This window comes from Hydra vulgaris, chromosome 08 (assembly GCF_038396675.1).
Source record: "Hydra vulgaris chromosome 08, alternate assembly HydraT2T_AEP".
Taxonomy (NCBI): Eukaryota; Metazoa; Cnidaria; class Hydrozoa; order Anthoathecata; family Hydridae; genus Hydra; species Hydra vulgaris.
In genome coordinates, this window is record NC_088927.1 from 29,887,501 (window position 1) to 29,912,667 (window position 25,167).

At 29.0% G+C, this 25,167-nt stretch overlaps 2 protein-coding genes across 2 annotated transcripts in view; both read left to right on the forward strand.

Annotated features, from left to right (window-relative positions):
• Window positions 1-4,940, forward strand: part of LOC136083733 (uncharacterized) — a 9,711-nt gene extending 4,771 nt beyond the window's left edge. Inside the window, exons 9-13 of the mRNA XM_065803379.1 lie at window positions 1-33; window positions 119-165; window positions 1,909-1,966; window positions 2,063-2,142; window positions 2,423-4,940. The exon at window positions 1-33 is cut by the window's left edge and continues 8 nt beyond it. Coding sequence (XP_065659451.1) covers window positions 1-33; window positions 119-165; window positions 1,909-1,966; window positions 2,063-2,142; window positions 2,423-4,805 — 2,601 coding nt within the window. The 3' untranslated portion in view covers window positions 4,806-4,940. The remainder of the gene's footprint in view (window positions 34-118; window positions 166-1,908; window positions 1,967-2,062; window positions 2,143-2,422) is intronic.
• Window positions 4,941-21,865: 16,925 nt separating this feature from the next.
• On the forward strand, window positions 21,866-24,341 carry LOC105846466 (chitin deacetylase 8). The gene is made up of 7 exons (XM_065804347.1): window positions 21,866-22,030; window positions 22,149-22,258; window positions 22,347-22,856; window positions 23,095-23,156; window positions 23,351-23,597; window positions 23,743-23,967; window positions 24,084-24,341. Exons 2-7 carry the CDS (start codon window positions 22,171-22,173, stop codon window positions 24,206-24,208), a joined length of 1,257 nt encoding a protein of 418 aa, XP_065660419.1. The 5' UTR covers window positions 21,866-22,030; window positions 22,149-22,170; the 3' UTR covers window positions 24,209-24,341.
• The last annotated feature ends 826 nt before the right edge of the window (window positions 24,342-25,167 follow it).

Below are 25,167 nucleotides of genomic sequence, written 5' to 3' on the forward strand. Positions count from 1 at the left end.
GATTGTGCTATAGGCTCTGCTGATAAATCTGATGTATGTTTTAAAATTTATTTTTGAACATTTTTTTGGTTTTAAACAAGCTTTTTTAAACTGAAAAGAAATCTTCTGTTTCTGTTAGATATTTTTGCTGAAAAATAATGTTACTCCAGATACGTTAAAGGATAGGTAAACTTTTTGTGTTTTTTTTTTTTTACTTTATGTGTGAGTGTGGATAGATGGTTGTGCATTTACTTAGTGGTCAGGGAAAAATTTTGGTTGTTCTCTTAATAAGTCAGGTAACAATAAAATATTTCAAATTCAAAATTTCTTTTATACTAAAATATTTGATTTAGTAATTTTAAATATAAATTATTTTATGTACTGTTTAATACTTTTATTTTTGCAGTTTTTTTTTTTTTATAAATTTAATAATTTACTATCAAGTGTTCTTTAAAGTTTTTTGTCGATCATTTTAAAATCAGTATTCTAAATAATTTTGCTAAGTTCTTAATTATTGCACCCAATTTTGAATATTTATCTTAATATATAAGCTATATTGCGAATCTTTTACGGTCTTCTATATTATATCTAAAAATATCAAACAGATGATCTTATGTAGCCTTTTCTGGGCAAGAATCTGGAGATACTGCATAGATTGTATTTGATTTAAGTTAAATCAAATACATTTGTATTTAACTTAAATCAAATCCAATGTATTTGATTTAAGTTAAATACCCTCTATGCAACCGGTCAAATTCTGAAGCAAGATGAAACACCTCTAGACTTATCTACTATCATTTAAGATTATTAATGCGACTTTAGCAGGGAAAGTTATGCCACATTTAGATCTGTTAGGATTGTTATATCAAGATTTAGAAAAGGCAAGATGTTTCAGTTGCAAGATTACTAGATTAGATGAATTATTTGTTCATATATTTTCTATTAATATACCAAAGGGGTTAAAATCTGTTGTAACATAAAATAAAAATAGGTTCTAGTTACAAGTCATGGTCAAGCAACTGTAGGGAGACAATTTAATATTAATAAGATTGTATCCAAAGTTAACTTGAAATAAAGATCAATGAAATCAAGAAAAATGATAGTAGACTATCATCAACAATAGAACTAACAGTTAAGTTTATAAAGTCTCTTAAAGGTGCATGTCAAAGATATCAGTTAGACCTTGAACAAGGGAGAAAGAATGCTTAGCAAAAGAAACGCAATTATTAAATAGAAATTGTAACCAGAGAAATCAGTGATGTAGTAAAGTGAAAATTTTCCAATTAGATTCCTGCGATATTTAGAACTGAGTTTGTTAAAAATGATATTGGAATAGTAATTAAAGGAAATGGTTTAAAAAGCTAGAGCAAAGAAAAACCTGTTGAAATTAAAATTTTGGAAAAAGCAGTACAAATATTGGAAGGAAAGAAGAAAAAAGTGTGAAACTTATTTTCTTTTTTTAAGATATTTCTTTATTCTAGCTATTATTTTTCTTTACAAAATAATTTTTCCTTTTTTTACTTAATCTTTATAAATATAGCAAAAAGATACTTAACAACAACTTTTGCTTGTGAAACTTTGATAATACTTAGTCATAAAAAAAGAGTATTTTTTTAAATAGTTTAAAAAAGTAGAATCGTGTAAATAAAAGCCTTTAATTCAAGAACATATGATCATTTATTACATATGTGAGTGTCAATGCATGTCTATGTAAGTATTTTATTTTCTATATGTGAGTTAATAAGTCAGGGTAAAAGGGTTTTTTTGAACGAGTAAGGGGAAACAAGTGGGTTTTAAGGGAAAAAGTCAGGGAAATTACTTATATTTTTGAGTTAAGTCAGGGAAATCTTTTATTGAGAACCTGTATTAACCCTGAATAAGTCTTTGGTATTTTATTAATTTACAGTTTTTTCTTTATGCATCTTTAAGCATGAAGACAGAAATGATGAAAGCCGTTGATAACAATGACTTTAATCAAGCATCAAAGGTATAGAAACATTTGAATTTTTTTTTTTAATTGTTGTTAAGATTTTTTTTTAATTTATTAAATAATTTTTTATCCTTCAATATTATCATTTTTAAGTTGCTGTCAAAACTGAAAACCCTTGAAGAACCTGTTTCTAATTACAGTCGCCGCAAAGTAAAATGTCCTGCTTGTGAAAAGTAGGTTATAGTTTAAATTTTTAGTTTGACATTTTACCAGTTTTGATGTTATGATAACTTGTTCCTTATTTAAATGTCAAGGACTTAACTTTTGTCCTTAAAGCAAGGACAAGAAATAATAAAGCTGCAATTTTTTGTTATTAAGTTATTATTATTATAACTACTATTGCTATTATTATTGCTATTTTTGTTGTTGTTTTAGTTGAAAACATTTAATATTGAAAAGGAAAACTTTTTCAAAAATGATATTAAATTATAAAGATTTATTTTTTATTGTTAGAAGTGTGGTAGACTTAAAGAGGCATTTAATGTCTAAAAAACATGATTGGGATGAATCAAAAGCAAAGAGCGCAAGGATTAATTTCGATTTAAATCTCAAGAGAAAAGTACTTTCTCCTTCTAAAAGGCGTTCCAAAATCCGTAATTATAAAAAAACTATATGTGGTTTTTTACATTGCTCTAAAGAAGTTAAAAGAATTAATAACCATCTTAGGCAATACCATGGCTTAAAATCAAAAGAGGAAATTAAAAAAGCAAAGCTGTTTTCAAGACCTGTTCTGGAAACATTTCTTGATGAGAATTCTGATATGAGCTCAAATGATGGAGTTTCTTCTGAATCTTTAGCAGAAGATGATTTATTAGAAAATAATTTTAATAGAGCTATTCATAATGACAACAATTTCCTGTGTAGTGATTCAGACGATGAAAACCAAGACTGGCTAAGTTTGCAATACTTAGATAAAAGGCTCCCTAAATCGAGTAATAGTTTTCAAGCTGGACATAGCAAAAGTAATTTGTTTAATGTTGCAGGTACCAAAAATGAAAAAGATGCCTCTGATTCTGATGAATCAAATATTGACTTTGATGATGGTGAAGATAAGTTTTATATGACTTCATCTGAAGAAGATAAGTTATTAGATGAATTTCTAATTTGGCTTCAAAGTGTTGAGGGTGGTATCAAACCACTTCGGACTGCCCTGAAACATAAAAATGTTGTTTTAGGAGCTGTTCGTCATGCCACAGATGACGATGTAAATTACAAGCATCTTGGGTGTGTTTCTTTCTTAAATTCTTGGATGTTAAAAATGCAAGAAGATAAAAAGCAGCCAGGAAAAATAAAAACCTATTTAGGTTCTCTACAACTGTTTTTAGACTTTTGTATTTCTAAAGAAAAACTTGAAATTATTTCTAATGAAGAATACTCCAAGTTAAAAATCTCTATGAAGCAGTGGAAGCGTAGTTTGTGGAAAGGCATCCAGGAGAGACAACATGAAAAAGACATGGATGATTTCCACAACTTTCCGTCTTCTGAAGAAATAAATGCATTAGATAAATCTGATTATGTCAAATGTGCAAAAGACACAATTAAAGCTTCTAAATCTTCCAGTTTCGTAATTACAAAATCCAATTATTGTTTGGTCAGATCATATTTGTTAGCATATACAATTCTTAATAATGCCACAAGACCAGGAGCTTCCGCCAATATGACTATTGGTGAGTTCCGCAGAGCATTATATAAAGAAAATTGTTATACAATTAGCATTAAAAAGCATAAAACATCATATAAGGGGCCTGCAAATATTGTATTGACTTTTGAGCTTTACAATGAGCTAAATACATATATAGAGTTTTTTCGAAATAAACTTAATGGAATTTCTCTTCCCACAGATACAGCAATTGTGTTTTTGAGTTATAATGGTGCTCCAATGGACTCATCAATGATTACTTCCCAGTTTCATTTATTTTGGAATCGTGCTTTAGGCAAAAAGGTAAAGGAAGATTATACTAAAATGACTCCAACATTAGTGAGAAAATTTACGACAACAAAAGTTCATCAAAATTTTCCCAGCTTGAAGCAAAATGTTGCACATCATTTATGTCACAGTTTGAAAGTGGCTGAAAGCAATTATGCCATATTTGACAAATATAATGCTGCCTCAAGTACAAGTAATCAACTGTGTTTAATTCAAAGATCATTAACAGATGAGCAGGGTACAAAAATAGAAGAAAAGAAAAATATACCTTTGAATTTGTTTGAAAATGAAATAAACAAGGGGTCTATAAAAGTAGCTGATGTAAAAAAAAAGTTGGCTAATTCTTCAGAAAACTTATGTGATGAAAAGGTTAAAAAAATAGTTGATAAAGTTCGATATGCAATCAAACGAAAAAAACTCACACAAATGCCAAATCAACAATTACCAGAAACAGAACCTAATATTGACAATGTTGATTTTGTAAATGAAATTTCTTGTCCATTAAGCTCCTCTATTTCACAAGAAATTCAAAAAAAAGTATATCCACTTAGGAAAAGAAAAGAAGAAATTTACAGCACTGAAAGTAGTAACAATGGTGAAAGTTTGTTTTATGCTGCAAAGGACGTAGATAAATCTGAAGATTTTAACTATGATGATTATATTCCACCTTCTCCAGATAGTGCTGAGACATCTTTTAAAAGAAGTCGAAAAGAATTCACTAAAGAAGATAGGAGGCTTATTTATACACATTTATCTAATGTAATATATTCAAATGAGCCAATTATGAAAGACAAGTTTGCGTTAATGTTGAAGAAACCAGAACTAGAGGGTCTTGTAAAAAAATTTGGTTTACAATCATTGATCGTAAAAATGCGAACTGAAAGAAAAAACAATATAAACATTTTGTAAATAGTTTTTTCATTATTTAGGTGTCTTAAAACAAAGTGAATTTACTATTTACTACATATTATTTTCATGTAAAAATTTAATAGTTTTGAACTGCGTGGAAGGCATAAGGCTGAAATAGTTTGTTCATGTCTTTATTATGTTTGCAGATGTTGTTTTTCTTGTACAAAAATAAATAATTATATTAAAACAACTATAAAAAACAGGTTTTTTTTTTACGTTTATTTGTTACTACAGTAGTGGTAGTAATAAAGCAGTAGAAGTAATACAACTGGTTAAATGTTCAATAGAATTAGTGAAATTGAAATGGATGATATTAGGCTTGAAGAAGTTATTAGTGGAAATGAGAATAATGTGATTAGGCATGTTGATAATATCCTTGTCAAAATGAAAGAGAGCTAGGCGAGATGAAATTATTTATCTACAAAATGAATAATTTTTTTCTAGACAAGGAAGAAATGTTGCTAGACATAATAATTAGTATACTACTTTGCTAGACTGTTCGAAATGTTGCTAGACAAAAAGTAATACAATTCCAGATCAAAACTATTTAAGAGAAGTGAACCAGACCTGCCAGATAAGAAATATTTTGATGAAACACATTTTTTATGTTGCCATAATGGTAGGGTGGTTTTGCCTCCACATTCATCATTTCCGCAAGTTTTACAAGATATATTTACAGGGAGCTAAAAAGATCATAATTCCAATATAAATTTTTTATATTGGAATATTAGAAATTATGATAATGCCTATTATTATACTAATGCCTATATTATAAAGAAATAATATTATACCAGTGGAATGTTATAAAGAAATAATGTTATACCAGTGGAATATTATAAAGAAATAATATTATACCAGTGGAATATTATAAAGAAATAATATTATACCAGTGGAACGTTATAAAGAAATAATGTTATACCAGTGGAATATAAGAAAGAAATAATATTATACCAGTGGAATATTAGAAAGAAATAATATTATACCAGTGGAACATTATAAAGAAATAATATTATACCAGTGGAACATTATAAAGAAATAATATTATACCAGTGGAATATTAGAAAGAAATAATATTATACCAGTGGAATATTAGAAAGAAATAATATTATACCAGTGGAATATTAGAAAGAAATAATATTATACCAGTGGAATATTAGAAAGAAATAATATTATACCAGTGGAATATTAGAAAGAAATATTAATGCCTGTCTTTCTCTTGTTTCATTTACAGCTAATGTAGTCAATTTAAGCTATGAATCATGGGCCGCCATATTTTAGTATATGTGGTCAAGTTTTTTAATGTGTAGATAATCTTAGGCCAGATCAAGATATTCCCCCAACATATTGTTAACTGAATATCTATTTTTTACTATACTTTTCTTTTTATTCCTCAAATTTTTTTTTCAATATTTTAAGATATCACAACCAATAAATTTAAGAATTATCAGAACTTACTTTTTAAAGAGTTATCATAGTTTTAATATTAGTTGCTATATATTTTATTTACTTATCATAGTAACCATTTATTTATTTATTTTTTTTAATTTTATAAATTCAAACATTGTCTAATTATGTTCTTCCTTTTTTTTAGTTGATTTTGTCATTGCTTTTTAAATTCGCCTACTGTTGAAACATGATTTTAATTTAGTAAATTTATATCATTTGAAATTTACTGTATTAATCATTAGTCAACAGTTGAAAAGAAACTAGAATTCTGCATAATTGAGGTAAAAATAATTTTGTTTACTGGTATCATTACAAAATCAGTTTTTATGGTATTGTTTTATAGCTATTTTGTGCTACTATGTTATTATATTGTATAACGACATGTTATAACAACACTATGTTGATTTCGTCATTGTCAAATTACTTTTATTATGCTCATAATAAATTCTTTAATAAATCATATATTTTGTATGTTAACTCTTTTTAACGTAGCTGTGCCATTGAAAACGGTCTGTTTCTTTTTATTTAGGGTTTATTAACAAGGGATCATTAATGGAACCCTTTATGTTATTACTAAGTTCTTAGGTATTTCGGGGTTGTTTTTTATTAATAAGCTTTTACTTTTTACTGATCTAACTGATTAATTAATTGAATGTAAGAAATGTATTGTTTATGTCGTTAACTAGAATTTGTATTTTATATTTTTCAGATAATAAATCAAATTAATTGTTATTATTGATTTATTTACTAATAATCCTTATTACGAGTTGCTTACTGCTAGTTAATTAATGAACCTTCCAATAGTCGCCGAAAATTATATTGTCCTGTTTGTTGCAAGTAGGTTTTTGTCTATAAAATATCTATTAACAAAAACCTAGTTTACATAATAATTAGGATTGTGGTAGTAGTAGTAGTTTTATAGCAACAGAAGAAATATTTTAATTGAATAAAAATGTAACAAAATGTTAGTTTTGCAAACATCATTTTTTTATATATAATATTATACAAAGCTGTTTTGAGACTGTAAATTCCTTTATCAGAATCAAAGTAAATTGCGATTAAAAAATACCATAAATCTGAAAGAGCTAAGAGCTTTGAAAGATAATTAGTACGTCACAATAAATAACAAAATTATGAGAACTCATATAAAAGCAGTACTATCCTTTTCTTAAATTTGTTGCACAAAATAAATTGCATGACTCGTACGCATATCTATCTGCATTAAAAATTAATCGACACGTTTGTTTTTGTTTGCAATAACTTTTTTTTTTTTAATGATGACGAGTGATTACCTGCTCAAGCTATATTGCATATATATATATATATATATATATATATATATATATATATATATATATATATATATATATATATATATATATATATATATATACATACATACATACATATGTACATACACACATACATATATACCCAATAATACACTTCACGGATAACGCAGTTGCAAGTTGTTAATGCCTCCAAATTTTAATTAAAATAAATGTTTTAAGACTGTAAGAAAAAATTAGACAAAATGATAATAAGAGAGATTAAATTATTTACTGTCTTATTTGCGCTCTCTTCAAGCAAACACCTCAGTAAAGGTTGTCAATAATGCTGTCTATTTGCCTATATTGAACAAAAATTACGCAATGGGGTTACTTTTTAAGGCAGTTTGTAAGTCACCCAATTATTTGTTACTAAAATTTTGGATATCTGTGCGGTAGTGGAGCTATATAACTTCATAGTTTCGCTTTCAAAGAAAGACAATCAAATTCTCAAATGAAAAAATATCGGAGAAAATTCTAACAAAAAATTATAGAAGAATCAGTTTGTTACTGCCAAAAACCTCATAAAAAAGCTATTTTGTACCGCATACAATCACCTATAGAATAGGTTGTATTTGTGAATTTCAAGAAGGCGCTAATTTAATTTAACGGTTAATAGTGTTCAGCAGTCAGAACTGTACCCATCCTGTTCAAAACCCATATTTTTGAAGCAGCATGCCTACCAATCCTACTTTACGGTGGCGAAAGTTAGATTCTTACATAAAAACTCCAGAACACATTTAATAGCTTTGCAAGTAACAGTTACAGAATAATATTTAGTATAAAAATAATTAAAAGTCAACATTCAGTTAATACCTAAAATGATAAACTGCAATCAGCTCAGGCTTCATATTTAACATTTATGTTTCTTAAGACACTGTACAACAAAAGACTCAAAAAATCTTCTTATCCAATACGTACTGTGGACTCCAGAAAAACGTCATAGAGTCAGGTTGTTAGGTAAACCGATAACATTTTACCTCCAATATAATCTTCAAAGTGATAAACAGTAAAACGCCACCAACAGCAAAAGAGATCAGGAACGTCGCAAAGTCAGGCATGTCTGATCAAGCACGGAAAGTATTAAAAAAGTTGTTTCCGACTTTAAACTCACCCTGTTTGCAGCCGATAAATGACGGTGGTGATGATAATAATGATTGGCCATTGAACATCGATGCTTTTAAACTATATCGTTTTTAGGCTTATTTTAAACAAAAAAAATAGTGCCTAATAAATTAAAAGACAACTTATAGTTAATATGAGAATTAATTATAGCTAAATATGGTTGTTTGATATGTTAAAAATAGTCACTGTAGACTTAAAAATAACAATATGTCAAAATTTTTTATTTATAAGCATTGCAAAAAATGTGCGCCCCCATGCTACCTAATGCAAAAAATTTAAGTAAATAATTGTGTTATGTAAAATTCACTAATTAAAAAAAAGTTAAGTTAATTTATCTAGTAATAAAACAGAATTTGAAAACTTCATTAAAAAATTGAACTACTTTTGCGCGTAAATGCAGAAACAGAAAGAACATCAATTTCTCTGTTTGTTTATACACTATTGAAAGATTTTTACAAAACCCACCCGATTAAACACATTTCAGTAACTTCACTCAGGTTAATACGCGGGGGAAAAAAATACGAGTAGTAGAAAAAATTTTGAAGACGAAAATATAAAAACTGGTGGAACTATGGTATTTTCAGGGGGAATTTACTTGGTTTTAAGAAACAATTGTTGTTTGTTAGCGAAATTAATTCATTGAAAGGGGAATCATGTTTGGCCCTCATGCTGCGCAAGTAGAAAAAACGCGTATAAAAAAGCTATTTTTACAAGCGGACAAATAATTCATGTTGAAAAATTTATTTGAAATAAAAATATAATTATTTTTGCAGCATTTACAAAAAAAAATTGTCTAAAATATCGTTTTTACGCACCTCTTGTCTCTAATTCAAATTTCGCAACGCGAGGGCTCATCCGCAACGGTTATAGTAGTAGTAGTAGTAGTAGTAGTAGTAGTAGTAGTAGTAGTAGTAGTAGTAGTAATTTCATTTATTTTGCCGTTAAGAGTATATGCAACGTACAAATACAACAAAAAAAAAAACGGCTGGAGCAAGAAGAAGGCATCAATTAGCCTTATCACCGAGCCCCATTACAGTCGTATTTTACAAGTCCGTAAAATATTAAAAAACCTTTACAAAACGTCAAGTGTAAGAAGTTTAGAAATTAAAAAGTATTAGTAAAAAATTTAAAGTTAGTTAAGAAAGATATAAAATGTATAAAGAGATACGTCTATATACATACGCACATGACACATACCAGAGACACCTGAAAAAAAGGTACGAATTTCCAGAAAAGGGGCCCGGTGAAGTACTTTTAACGAGAGACATATAAGCGATTAAGGAAAATTATATTTATACTAAAAAAAGTTTTTATGGATACAAAATATTACGTAACTCATTTGTATCAGCATAGTTTTTTATTATGTCTGAATGGGTCAAGTTCCACATTTTCTCATGTTTCAATGACAAGAGAACAGGATCCCCAACATGCTCTGATGTCAACCGATTTGCTAGATGAGTTTTGACAAGTTTCAGTTTGCTAAAAACTCTCTCATGCTGAATTTGTTGGAATTGTACTAAATATCTTGTGTAGAACTGCAACAGAATGGAATACAGCATCTAACATAGTCTTTAGCATAAAATTATAAATGGTGAGGAAAGAAGGCAAAGTTTTGTTATCCTTCTCTTTCTGTAGATTTTCACAAAATCAACAATTTCATTGGTGAAGTTATAAAAATTATGACTAATATCTTCACTCATATTCTTCAATAAAAGATGTCTATGCTTTCTAAAAATTTCCGCTGTCAAGAAAATTTGTCAACAAGAACTGCAGTTGCTGAATCCACTAGAGTATAAAACACTTCTGCCAGTCACTGATTTTTAGCTTGAGTAAGTTGCACACCTTCTGTTTTATGGAAGTCCAATCGATTCTTTTGTTTGCTGTTCAAGCTGAGCTTCAGTTTCAATTTTAACAGCAGATAAAGAAGAGATTTTTGGTCAGCACTGTTCCTTGATACTTGAAACTTTTCCATTGATACATCGACAGAAAATTAAATTTTATATCATTTGAAATTTGTTAAAGACAATCGATTACTGCACGGTACAGTGTCAGCAGTCAGTCTGTAGCATTTTGTAAAATTTTTGATTTTTTCACTTTTTCCTTTACCAGTAGTTGTTCCAGTTTCAACCATTGAAATCAGATGTTCCTTTACAACGGCATCTTCTTCTGTAGCAAGCGTAACATAACGTAATGCAATAGAAGTTTGCTCACAGAGTGTAATATCATTGGTGCTATCAACTGACGATGAAAAGAATACTGAGTTATTTACCTCTTCTGAAATACGTTTCTTGACTATCTGTGTCATAGTATGAATTAGCTTGTTTTGTGTATAATTAGAAAGAGGCGTAATTCTAGCACCCCTTCCAGCAGATTGTTTTTGAGTACTGCAAACATTTGAAAGTTTTTCATTCAACACCTCATTATACTGACTGAGTAAATTTAACAACTTTCAAAATTTACCCGCGCCACATTGAAAGACTTCACATTTTTCAGAGTCATTGTAAAAGTTGGCTTCTTCATTTCCACGTAAAGAAATACTCTCTGCGATCAAATACCAAATAGCATCAATAACTCGTATTAGGTATTGATGTAGTTTCTCCGCTTCTTTACGTTTTTTATTTAGATGTCTCATAGTTTCAATATTTATTATTTTATCAACTGTGGAGTCCGATAATGCACGGAACATAGATTCAGCAGAATTCGATGGCTTTTCTGGGTACAATGCTTTGTTATGAATTGACTTAAGTTTGACCAATTATCAAACCAATCACATAAAGATTTTGTGTCTCTTGATCCAAAGCATATACAAACAATAGTAGAGAGTAAGTTAGTCATGACCTTTTCTGCAAAACTTCAATGTCATTAACTTTAACCAATTTAGTGTAATACTTAGGTAACCTTACATTAAATTGCTTTTTATTAATCGTCTTTGCATTTTTCAGCTCTAGAAAGTTAGCTGGATTATTTTCATTGATATTTACAACGTTGTCTGGTTGCTTCTAAATAATCTTTTCTGCTAGAGTTAGGTCCGCCGTTGCAGTTACAGGCACTTCATAGTTACCCATTTCTACAGGCACTCTCTCAGTTTCAGTAATGTTTCGATTTCAGAATGTGTCTGAATATTGTAGTTCTGCCCTTTATCTGCTGCAACTATGAAATCTTGATCATTGTCTGTTTCTTGTTCAGATGATTGGTCACTAATTTCTGTTATTGGCTCTGTTTCAATAATAGGCTTACTTGTGATATTTATAATGGATGTTGATGTTAGTTCTACATTCTCTGTTGCTGTAAATGATGTTCCAGCTTTTGTCTGTATTTGTGGCACTTGCACTGACGCGAGACCTGCCTTTAACTTTAATTGTTTTGGATCATTACCAGCTGCTTTCAATTTATGTTGTCGTTTTTAAGTATTTTTTTCAGCATCAGATTTGTATTCCCATGTTGATTTTTTCTTTTTTTGTTCCTTCATTTCACCTGACACATAAATAAATATAGAATTAAAACTAATCCTATGATAGAAACCAGGGCATTGGTTTCTTTCGTTTGAGTTATTACTACTATTGGTGTATGGAATTTATACATAGTAGTGCTATTTATAAATTCCATGGACCAATCGGGAGTGGACTGGAGCAAATTGAGTAGCAAAAATATTGATAACAAAAATTCATTAAACACACAATGTTTCTTATCAAACATACATTGACCATATTTATCAATGCAGAGCAAATGAATTCATGCATTTTACATATTTATTGTTTTGAACTTTTTAATAACAATTTTCTCCTTTTTTTGTTGATGGGATGGTTAATTTCAGATAAAGAGGAGACATTTTTTAATCGTTCGTCGCTTCAATGCTTGTTTTCGGTATTCTTTTCGTTTAGCAGTACGTCTGCGTTTAGAAATACCTTTGCTCGTTGTTCAGCTAATTCATTTAATCTTGCTCGAATTTTCCGTTCACTTTCTCGAGCAAGACAAGCTAATCGATCATTTTTAGTTTCCAGCTTTCTTTTTTATATTTACCTTTCTTCTTTATATTTCTACGTTGATAAGATATTTTTTTCTTACTTAATCCCTTAAAACACTTTAACTATTATTTTTAATTTCTATTTATAAGTAAAATATTAAAACGTTACTTACTTTTTTACAGTATAAAGCGCTGGGTGAATAAAAAAAATCAATTGCTTTTACTCAGTAGTTGTTCAGTTTTACGTGAATAAAAACTTAAGCAGTTTCGCACAGATTTTTATTTACGTAAAATTAAGCAATTTACTCGGTAATTGCTCAGCATTACGTGAATAAAAACTTAAGTGAATTTGCTGAAAATTTTATTCACGTGAAGTTGACCAATTACTGAGTAAAAGCAATTGCTTTTTTATTATTCACCTCGCCTGAAACCTATCAATTTCAGGTCAACAACATTTTCTGTTATTATTATTCAATATCAATTTTATTTATTTACGCTAAACAAAGTTTGTTGTTTTTTTTGTTTAAATTACATTTCTTAACGATTTCAGCGGTAATAATAAAAGAAATACGCTAAACCCAAGTTTAGCGTATTTCTTTTATTATTTTATAACCCTAGTTTAGCGTATTTCTTTTATTATTCTAGTATTTGTTTTGCGCAGACAACCAAACAAACAAACCGACATGAAAGCAAGAATAAAAAAACAAAATGTTGTAAAAAATGCCCTGATAGAAACTTATAGAACTAAAATAAATTTTTCTATTTGAGGATTGGGGTCCCAGTTTCCTGAGCCAGATTAAGGGCCCAGTACAAATCTTTGTACCCTCTTACAAGACCACCACGTCCCTGACACACACACATACATATATATACATATTGCCTCGTATTGTCATTTTTATGATAAAATGAATAAAATTTCATCCACAGCAACATAAAATATATAAAACTTTAGTTTTTTTGGTTGTTAACATATTAAAGTTGTCTAAGTTAATTTATCATTATAAATTTATATTGATAACTTCTAAAAAATACTGGCAATATTTAGAATTTTCAAATCTTTATTTACAAAATGATATTTTAAATAAGCTTTGAATTTCGGAAGTGTTTGTTTTTCATTATGAAAATAATAAAAAGCAATATATAACAAAAAATAATAAACAACTGTTTAAAACTTTTCCATAAAAGTGTTCCCAATACTGAATCGAATACATAACTTTATATTAAATTTTAGAGTTACAAAATTGTTTTCGGAAAATCTGGTGGGGTGTTTATGGTTTATTTTACTGAAACATTGATTAAATATTGTTGGAAATATAATCCGGTCAAAAAAGACAAAAAAATAGTGGTAGATTTGCAATAATTCGCATAGAGCTGAAAATTTGTACATACCTTGAATACATTATTACAAATAAAGTATTAAAAGTCCCCATGCATTTAAACGCATTTTTGAATAAACTGTTTCATCGGCTTTTCTTTGAACTTGTATAAGAACAATGAAAAATGCTTTTTTCAAATAATTTTTTCAACTGATTTTTCTCGTCTGACTTTCCAAAATTCTTGGAACAAAGTTACGAACGATGAAATACTTTTAGCGTTGAACGTTTCATTGCAGTTAAAGGTATCGAGCAGTATTTTTTATTACGATTGGAACCGTTTAGTACTTTTATTAAAATGTTGCAACTATGTTTTATATGTAGTAAACTTTTAATAACAAATGAAACTGTTGTTGTTGATCGTCCAATGTAGGCTTTGATTGATACAAGTGTTAAAAGAAGTGACGGGTTTTATGAATACCTGAAAGATCTGACGTCTGTGACGATTCATGTGGTGTGCCGTAAAAAGTATACTCGGAAGAGTACTATCGTTGCATTTAAAAGACAGCAAGATATAGATCAAGTCAGCACATCTGAAAATAGCCCACCTCGTACCATAGCGCGCGTAAATGAATCACTTTTTTGTTTAAAAAATGTTGCTTATTTTGCGTCGATGAAGCAAACGAGGAGGCCGAGAATAAGAAAGCGAAGAAAGTTTGGCGTAAAATTCGTAAAGTTGCGACTCTTGAATTTAAAGAATCAATTCTGAAGGTAGCATGGAGTCGTTCTGACAAGGAAGCAAAAAACTGCACGCATTAAATATGAATTTAATTTAGTTACTTTATTTGCTAGTTGGCTAAAAATTATAATACCTGTTATAATTCTTTCTTGAGACCAAGCAATGGATGTAAAATCGGTCGTCCTCAAGATGAATCTACAAATGTTACGATGGAAGAAATATTTAAATACTTTGAAAATAGCAATGACTGCCAGTTTTCATTAGAAGAACTAAAAAATATTTTCAAAATTTCATACGTTGAAATAGTAATACTGTAGATCCAGTATTACTATTTCAACGTGTGAGTATTGGTAAGACATTTGAGGATGAAATAGAAAAATTTTTTGAGTATGAATTAGTCCTCTATCCTTTATCAATGTTCGATGAAACTGGAATGCGTAAAACACAGAAATTAGCTATTTACAATTGCTTTGAATCAATGGAAATCTTCTTCACCTGTCATTTTTGATCAATTTATGACTGTTCCAACAAACCAATAACAATTCATATCCAATACTCACAACAAGTCTCCCTTCATTTTTATGTTATGCGAAAGATTTACAGCTGCAAATATCATAGTGAAGCAAGCGGGTAATGACGCTGATGTCCTTATAATTAAAACAGCCATAGAACAATCCAATACAACAAATAATTCTATTGTCGTCGGTGAAGCTGTTGACTTATTAGTATTACTGACTGCACGAACTCCAGTTGATAAGATTATTTAATTTTAAAAACCCGGGAGAGGTCATCAACCAACAGAAATATATTCATCAAAAAGGGCTTCTCCAAAATATCAAAATCATATCTAATTTTTACATGCAATTACTGGCTGCGATACTACATCAACATTTTTCAGAAAGGGTAAAACAACCGCATTTAAATTATTTAAAAAACGTGATTTAACTAATTGCGCCAAAGTGCTTCAAAAGATGGACTCTTTACCACAAGACATTATAAAAAAACGGGATTTGTTTTCTTCTTGCTCTATATGGAGCTTCAAATAAAATTAATTGCTTAGACGAGTATAGATACCTAACTTTGGTAAAAAACACCCGGAACAATAAAAGAGTGCAGTTATCTTGTCTTCCTCCAACATCTGATTCTTCAAGTCAACACTTGTATCGAGTATATTATCAAGTTCAAGTATGGCTAGGAAATCAACTGGACCCATGGGTCTGACTGGGAATGGAAATTAGTAGATAATACATTAGAGCTGATTGACACTTTACTTCCACCAGCTTCGGAAAGACTTCTCAACACCATCTTCTGCAATTGCAAAAAGGGTTGTAGTGCAAAATATATCTGTAAAAAAGTCGGGTTGTTATGTTTATCGGTGTGTACTAATTGCCGAGGCCAGTCTTGCTCCAATGTTGAATCAAATTCAATAAATGATGATTTTGATGATAAGGGGTGATGCGGAAGATATCGGACAAATCCTAATTTCATTATTTGAGCATATTAATTAGTTTTTGGGGTTTATCTTTGATTTTATCACAAAAACTGATTATTATTTGAGCATAATAATCAGTTTTTGTGGTAAAATGAGGTTAAATGCAGCTGAACGAGAATCTTTTCAAAAGCGACTAAAAATGTTTTTTGTAAATAAACCTAATATAAAAAAAAAAAATCGTAAACTATTTTGAAAAGGAAGGATTTGCTCGAAGAACAATATATGATAACCTAAAAAGTCTTGAAACTGTTCAATTGTTTCTGATAGAAAGCACCCTGGTCGTCCGACATCCTGGGCTAGAGAAAAGAAAGCCGAATTAACGAGACTTGTCAACAATCGAAAAGGGGTCAGTCAGAGAAAAGTAGCTATTAAATTCGGTGTAAATCAATCGACAATTGGTCGTCAGTTAAAAAAATGAATATTAAATATAGAAAACATGAATAGACTCCAAAATACACTATAGAACAACAAATAAAGGCAAAGAAAAGAAGCAGGAAACTAGTTAACCAACTCTATAACACAAAATCGCATCTAGTCATCGATGATGAAAAATACTTTTGTTTTGCAGGGTACAACATGCCTGGAAATTCTGGATACTACACAAACAACAAAAAGACTTGCCCAGAAAGTGTTCGTTTTATAGGAAAAGAGAAATTTCCAAAAAAATTATTAATGTGGATAGCCATATCTGACCGTGGTATGTCCGAGCCATTGTTTCGCACTTCCAAGGCTGTAGCGATCAATTCATCAATCTATATTAATGAATGTTTAGAAAAACAACTTCTTCCATTTATTCACAAGTATCATGGAGACTTTAACTATTTATTTTGGCCAGATTTAGCAAGTTCTCATTATTCTAAAGATTCTCTAAACTGGATGGACCAATATGTCTATTACGTTGATAAAGAATCCAATCCCCAAATGTGCCTCAAGCACGACCAATTGAAAATTTTTGGGGACATTTGGCACAGAAGGTTTATGAGGGAGATTGGCAAGCTTCAACAGAGCAAGTTTTGATTGATCGCATTAAACTAAAACTTCAAGAAATTGATTTAAACTTTTTACAGTCGCATATGAAAGGCGTCAGAGCAAAATTGAGATCAATTGCAGATGGTGGTGTTTTTTCATATAAAAAATAATATATTTTTATTAAAAGATAAATGCTTTATTTAAAAAAAATCTAATAGTAGTTTGTTTTTTTATTTATAAATAAGTTATTGACGTTTTTATTTTGTCCGATAACTTCCGCATCACCCGTTATCAATGAGGAGACAGTTGATGTATCTTTTTCACAAATCCAGCTTGAAAAAGAAGATGACTACGAAGAAGAAGAAAGCGAAGAAAATTCTAATATATAATATATCACAATAATACGAATATATAATACATAATATGCATTTAATAATAAATAATATATGCAAATATTATGTATATATTATTTATATGTATATTAATTTCGTAATATTTTTATTATATTATATGAATATTAATTTCGTAATTTCACAAGAATCGCAATGTCTTTTCTAGCAATATATTTTATATAAAATCGCATTAGACTTAATATATTTTCGCTATATATTTTCTAGCAATATATTCTTGCAATTTCTTCTCGCAATATATTTTCGCAAGCATTGCAATATCTCAGGAATAACGATTCTTATAAAAATGTATAAAGGCAATTTAATTAAATACTTTCATGATGTAATACTTTTGTTTGATCTTTATTATGGTAAAACTTATCATTAATTGGAAAGAAAGAAAAAACTATTTTTTTTAACCTTTAATAACTTTTTTTGCAGATATGGGATCGCTGGGGACTTTAAATATTTTATTTGTAATAATATCTTAAAGGCATGTACCAATTTTCAGCTTTATGCGAATTATTGTAAATTGAAATGTTTATTTTGACCGGATTATAATTCACATTTTATTTTATACATGAATTGTAAGACTAAGTATATATTAATTTTGTACCCGTTTAATGATCCAAGCTTACTTAGAAGTGGCTAGCAAAGCAAATTTCTTGTTGCTCCAAATACAATTCTGCAAGCATGCTTTTGTTTTGAATAAATTTTTTTTAACTTTGAGTAATTTGTGCTTGCCCATACAATATTTCCTTAAGTTAAATATCTATGTATAAAAGAAAAATATAATTTTTTTAAAGACCTAGTGTTAAAGAATGGTTTTGCTTTATACATTACTGCAATATTTCTTGAAAGTTTTCCTTCCAGAGAGCTTTTATGAGTCTTCCAATATAAACTTTCATCTAAAATAACACCTAAGAAGTTTACAGATGTTTATTTAGTAATATTTATTTTATTTATATTCAGATCAGGTAATTTTAGGGGAAGAATATCTGTTTTATTTTGTTTATAAAATAGTATATATTTAGTTTTTGTTACGATAAGCGATAGTTTATTACATGTAAATCATTCGTTTACTTTGTTTAACTCTTCATTGACCACTGTAAAAAGCGTTTTAATATCCCTATGTGAAGTTGGAGTCATTCACAAGTAACATAAAAATTTTTTATTTTACTTGTTTTTATTTTAATGAGTTTGATGTAAAAGATAAATCTGTTATTTAAAGTGAAAATATTAGTGGTTCTAAAAACGAGCCTTGAGGAACTCCGAATGTCAATATATTTTTGGACGTTTTACCTGTTCCATATTGTATAAACTGTTTTCTGCTTCATAAATATTTTTCAAACCCAAGTTATTTATTGTTTTCTATTCCATAATTTTCAAGTTTTTTAAAAATAATGACATGGTTGACGGTGTCAAAGGCTTTAGATAGATTAATAAAAACTCCTAATATCAAACAATCACGATTGAAGGCATTTGTTACATTGGTTATTAGCTCGGTCAAAGCGTGATCGGTTGAGTGATTTTTTTAAAAACCAAATTGCTTGTTGAACAACATGTTGTTTACCGTTAAGTAGCTGTAAAGCCTATTTTACATTATGCATTCGAGTAACTTAGAAAAGCATGACAGAACAGATATTGATATGTAATTTGAAGTATTTGCATCATCACCAGATTTAAAAATAGGTGAGACTCGTGCAATTTTTAGTTTTTCTGGATCAATACCTGATTTAATAGAAAGATCAAAAATGTGATATAGAGAGGATTCTATAATATTAAAAACTGATTTTACAACATGCCCGCTAATTTGATCAAAACTTGCATTAGTGTTATTTTTAAGACTATTTTTTCAGCTTTGTTAGGTCTAATATTAAGAAAAAAGCTGTTTAAATTTTCGGCAATTATTGTTTTGTTGTATATAAAATTACTATCTACTAAAATTTTATTAGGCAGATTATTTTTTTCATAAATTTTTGAATTGCCAATAATTTCTCTAATTGCCTTCCACGTCTTCATAGTGTTTCCGATTGTTTTTTCTAATAACTTTGAGTTATCAAGTTTTATGACGTTTTGTTTTAGTTTTTTCAAACATATTTTTATTATGTTTATAGTTGGTTTAATTTTTATAAGTTTTATTTTTTAAGAACTTTCATACAACTTTTTCTTTGAGGATTTTAGTAGGCCCTTAGACATCCAAGGATGTAGGAGTGACTTGGTATTTATAAACAATTTTTTCTCAGAAAACGCATTTTCATATTGATTACAAAAATGATGAAGAAATAGTTCGTAGGCATTGTTTGCCTCACTTGATTTCAGTTATTGGTCTAAATCAATCTTATATTTTAAAAGGTCTTGGAATTGTTGGAAGGAGTTTTTATTGATCTGCCTTTTGTATATAATAGTTTTTGAAGGCTTATTGTTAATTATAATATTTTTAGTAATAAGCAAAGTAGCAAAATGATATGTTAAGTCTGTCTTAATTATACCAGTATAAATAGGGTTTTTATAAAAATTGTTGGTGAATATATTATCTAGTAATGTAGAAGAGTTTTCAGTTATACTGGTCAGCATATTTATTGTTGAAATAACATTATGTTAAAGAAGAGTATCTATAAAATATTTAACGTTATTTAAAGCATGTCTATAAAATCTTTAACGTTATTTAAAGTATGTCTCATCAAGTTTAAATTGATATCCCAGACTATGTATACATGCTTTCGTCCTTTATTGACTAATATACATTTAAAAAAGTAGCATTAATTATTAAATATCTTGTTTGGTAAGGGTGAAAACTTTATATTATCATAACTTTTGAATTTTAAAACCTGTCGACTTTAATTTAGTGTAAAAAAAATAAAACAAAAAAAAGTGATAAATTTGTTGCCCTTACATTTTTTTATATTATTTTTTTAATTTATATATTTGTTAAACACCCACTCTATATTACAAGTAAGGTAAATAAAAAGTTTCAAAAAAAAATCTCTAGGATCTAGGAATTTTATTTTCAAGAACATCCTTAAAGATTGTTCTTTGTTCTTTTGAGTTCCAGAACTCAACTGCAGTTATATTAGTTATATAAAAATATAATTTTTTTAAATTAGTTACTTTTTTAGGTAAATATAAATTACTATTTAAGAAAGAAAAAAAAGTAGTTAATTTTATTTTATAATGTAATATAAAAAAAAATTACATTATAAAACGTAAAAGTCGTTTCAAAAAAGTTTTCGATTATATTTACTGTATATACCAATTAAGGAACCGATGGCGAGCATTCAATTAGAACATCTCAAATGATGGCAAGTTTTAATAAAAATGCCGCAATAATAAAAACTATAATATAAATAACAAAAAACAACAACAACAAAAAAAGAATTCAAAAGTGTACTTTTGCTAACAATACTGAAAAAGAAAATAATCTTGTGAAAACAAACAAGTATTATACATTAGTACAACTATAGCTAAGAGTTCAGATTGGCTTTCAACCGTTGAAGTTAAAATATTTAGAAAAATATGACAATAATCACAAGAAGCAACAACACACATGAAATCGAAGTAAAAAGTATTATTTTTAACCAATAAAGGAAATAAATAACCTAATATTAAAACCGGTATGCAACCTAAAAAAAAATAAGGAAAATATATGTATAAAAAAAAAGCTTATTTAATACAAAACTTAAAAAACCATTTTGACAATCACAATTAAAACTGCAATATTAACTAGTGTTTAAGCACAAAAACTTTTAAAGTATTTGTGCAGCTAATGCGTATTTTTGGCTTTTTTAAATTAAATTAATGCTTGAAAACATTGTTGCGCCATAACTAAGGTTATGTTGTCACCAAATAAAAAAGTATGCTATAAAATTCCATGATTCTGTGTAGAAAAAGTAGCAATCTTATTACGGAATAAATAAGTGTTGCATTAAGTATCTTATTTATATGCGAGTATTATTCTTTTCTCAATAAAGACAAAATTTAACAATGCTATTGAATTGTTAAATTTTATCTCATTCTCTCAGAAAAAGACTCAACCATAAACGATGTTGCCAATTTTATTTATTACTGTTAATAAAGTTTTTATACTTTCCTGTCTTAACTTGACATGTAAACTGATCGCAATATACTTTTCAAAAAAGTTAAAAAAATGAGAAAAATAGCACAGTTATATCATAATTATCAAAATCTAATATAATGTGTTTCGAACATTAGTAGTCTAAACATGATATCGGATTTCCTTACTAAATCAAAAGTTAGTTATGTTAGTTATGATGGTCATCTAATGGATCGTAATTTGTAAAACTGCGACTGTTTCAAAACTGTTAAAAAACGTTTATATCGAAACAGTTTCCGTAGCTTTAATTATAAAATGAAACTTTTTTTTCATCTTACCATTGAAGTGAAACTTTTGTTTCACCTTACCAAGAGTTAAAACTAAACAGATAAACTGATCATAAAAGGTAAAAAAAAATTAAAATTCTTACATGTTGGGATTTTTTTTTAATTTGCAATTGCTTTAAAGAAAATACAATTATAAAAAAAGCAAATTTAACATAAATTGCATTCGACTTTGTTTAGAGTTTGTGTTTTAACTTCAACTATGGCGAACAAAATTATTCTACATTCGTTTTTAATTTCTTTACTACATCAGATATCTGCAAACGTAATCCGACAAGATATTTTACTATGTAATTTTAAATTTTTTTGTTTTCATTTTGCTTCACAGTTCTATATTTAGAAACATGTAATAGGTAGCTCAAAACACTTTATTCATAGTTTCGCTAAAAGATTCTGAAACAGAAAACACCTTTATTCAATCATCAGCCAATCAAGAACAACCACCGACAATATTTCTTGCAACAAGCACAATGCCTTCAGAAAATATTTTACCAGAAAGTTTTTCAGTCAAAAAGATTCAGCTGCAAACATCTTCAAACGAACCCGTAATGACAGAACCATTTACTGTTCCGAATCAAGTTGAATTAATAGTGACGAACCAGGTTTCACCAGAGTCACTACAACCAGCATCGAGTTGTAATGTTGCCAAATGTCTTTTACCTTCATGTAGATGCGCGGGAACAGATATACCTGGAGGATTGTCAAAAGTTAACACCCCGCAAATGATTTTATTAACCATGGATGATGGGGTAACACCAGAAAACTACCAGCTTTACAGTGAGTTACTTAGTGGTATGACTAACTTTAATGGCTGTCCGATCAAAGCAACGTTTTTCGTATCTGGTGATAACACCGACTACACTTACGTCAAGAAATTGCAACAGAGCGGTAAGTAAACTTCTTACTTTTGAAATTAAGTATTACACGTTCACAATTCTTAAAGGCTTTTGACGTCAAAATGTTTGAAGTTGAAGGAAGCTTTTCATAACACGAACTAAGATAAAGTTTCTTTTAACTCGGGTCGTACTATGAAAAGTTTCAAAAGCAATCAATTACTTAAGCTTTATTGAACGCGTTCTTTTCACAAAAACGCCGTTATATTAAAGAACACTCTTACGTTTTATAGGTCATGAGATAGCAGATCATTCGACGACTCACAAATTTCCTATAGAATGGTGGAGTAAAACAGTAAGTTTCGCAAAAACCTTAGTTTTTTCTAGTTTCCAATTGTATTTTATTTTACGGGAAAACATCATCTGTAGATCAGGAGACCTTACTATTTAAATGTTTTTTAATATTCGAGTAAAACGATTACAAACAAAAGTTAAGGTCTTATCAAGGTTGTTTACGTGTTTTAGTCATTTTTTAAAATTCATGTTAAGGCCGCCTTAGAAGATCTGCAAATGGAGATTTTAACACAAAAAAATACTATTCAGCAAGAAGTTGGAACAACCACACTTGGATGGAGAACTCCGTTTCTTGCCAGCCAAGAAAACACGTTTAAAGTGTTAGCTGAAAGCCAGTTTTTGTATGACAGTTCGCTGGTAACTTTTCCGGGTACACGATGGTGGCCATATACGTTGGACTACTTACCTTCATTGCCATGCTACATGGCAAACTGTCCGAAAGGTAACAGTTTTGTATACGCCATTGCAATTCTTTTATTGATCTATCGTGTCTTTCTTTTTCTTTTTTGCTTTATTAAGTTATCCTTTACTTATTTTTATAGAGATATCGTATATGAGTGCATTTAAACTGAACAAATTTCTTTTAGATGCGTATCCTGGAGTATGGGAAATCCCGTTGGTTACATTGCAATGCGACGAATCAGCTACATCGTTCGCTTCTATGCTCGATGAATGTACAAATTTAGAAACCGAAGAAAGCACGTACAACATGTTAATGACCAATTTTAAGCTTCACTACGAGGATAGTAAGCAACCGTTCCCCATGTTTGGCCATTCAACTTGGTTTGATAATGCACCTTACCGTAAAGATGGTACGTTGATTAAAAGTGATCAATTTTCAGATTTAGCTCACAATAAACAAAAAGGTTTACGGTTTCTTGAAATTTAATTTTTAATTAATTAAGAATGCATTTATTTTATTTTTTAGCTGTCATAAGGTTTATGAACGATGTTCGAAAGTTCAACGACGTTTACTTTGTTACTGCCCAACAGGCAATTCAATGGATAAAGTCGCCAGTCGGTAATGACAAAATGCCGTTTTTGTGTGAATAATAAATGGCACTTTAACATTGTTTCAAGACGACCTATAAATCAGATAAAAGGCTACTAAATTGCACTTTTTTAGAATACTTGTAAATAGCACTTTGATATTTTGCAAGATTTTTTTTTTTACAATTGTTTCATATATGCAGTATTTTGTTTAATTATTTTTAACTCTAAAAATTTTTTTTGTTATTTTATTCCCACACGCGCAATCCTTTGGTTTTGTATGCTTATTTCAGTTATTTATCGGTGGTCAGCTAAATATCGATTTAGCAGCTATTTATTGCAGAAGTGGATTGCTATAATAACTAATTGCAAGTCATTTTTTTATTCAAATCTTGTTTTTATTTTCAATGCTGAGGGGGTCATTAGTAGGGAGTCACCGTTACGTTTTTTTTTTCTGTGGGGGCACCTTTTTTTTTAACTATTAAACTCAAAAAAAAAGCTGTGATAAGAAACGTTGCTGTGCAGAGAAACACAGGTAATCAGTAAAAGTAAATTGCAAGGTGTTAGAGTATGTTCTCATGCACCGCAAGCACGATAAGTATAAGCAGAACTAGACTGATTACGTGTAAATATGTCGTTAATTGGCAACTAAAAAATGCTGAAATAAACAAGATGATTATATATTCTCATCAGTATTTCCAAAATAAGCTCATTATTTCTAACGTCTAATATAAAATTTACTGTTAAAATTTCTATTTACTAGTTAATATTATATGTAAAATCAGTGGCGGATTCAATATTGGGCGTATGGTGTGTGTGCGTGGGGGAAAGGGGGAGGGAGGTTAGCTAGATTTCTTCAAAGCTATTTTCTATACAAAAATGTTTTAGCATTGTTCGGTGTATCAAAACTACTGTGGCTATACAGCGAGAGATGTTCATAAAACTACAACGAGTTTGGAAACGATAAACAATTTATTTTTAGAGAAATTTTTTTTTTAAAGTAATTGAACTAAAAATTGTTG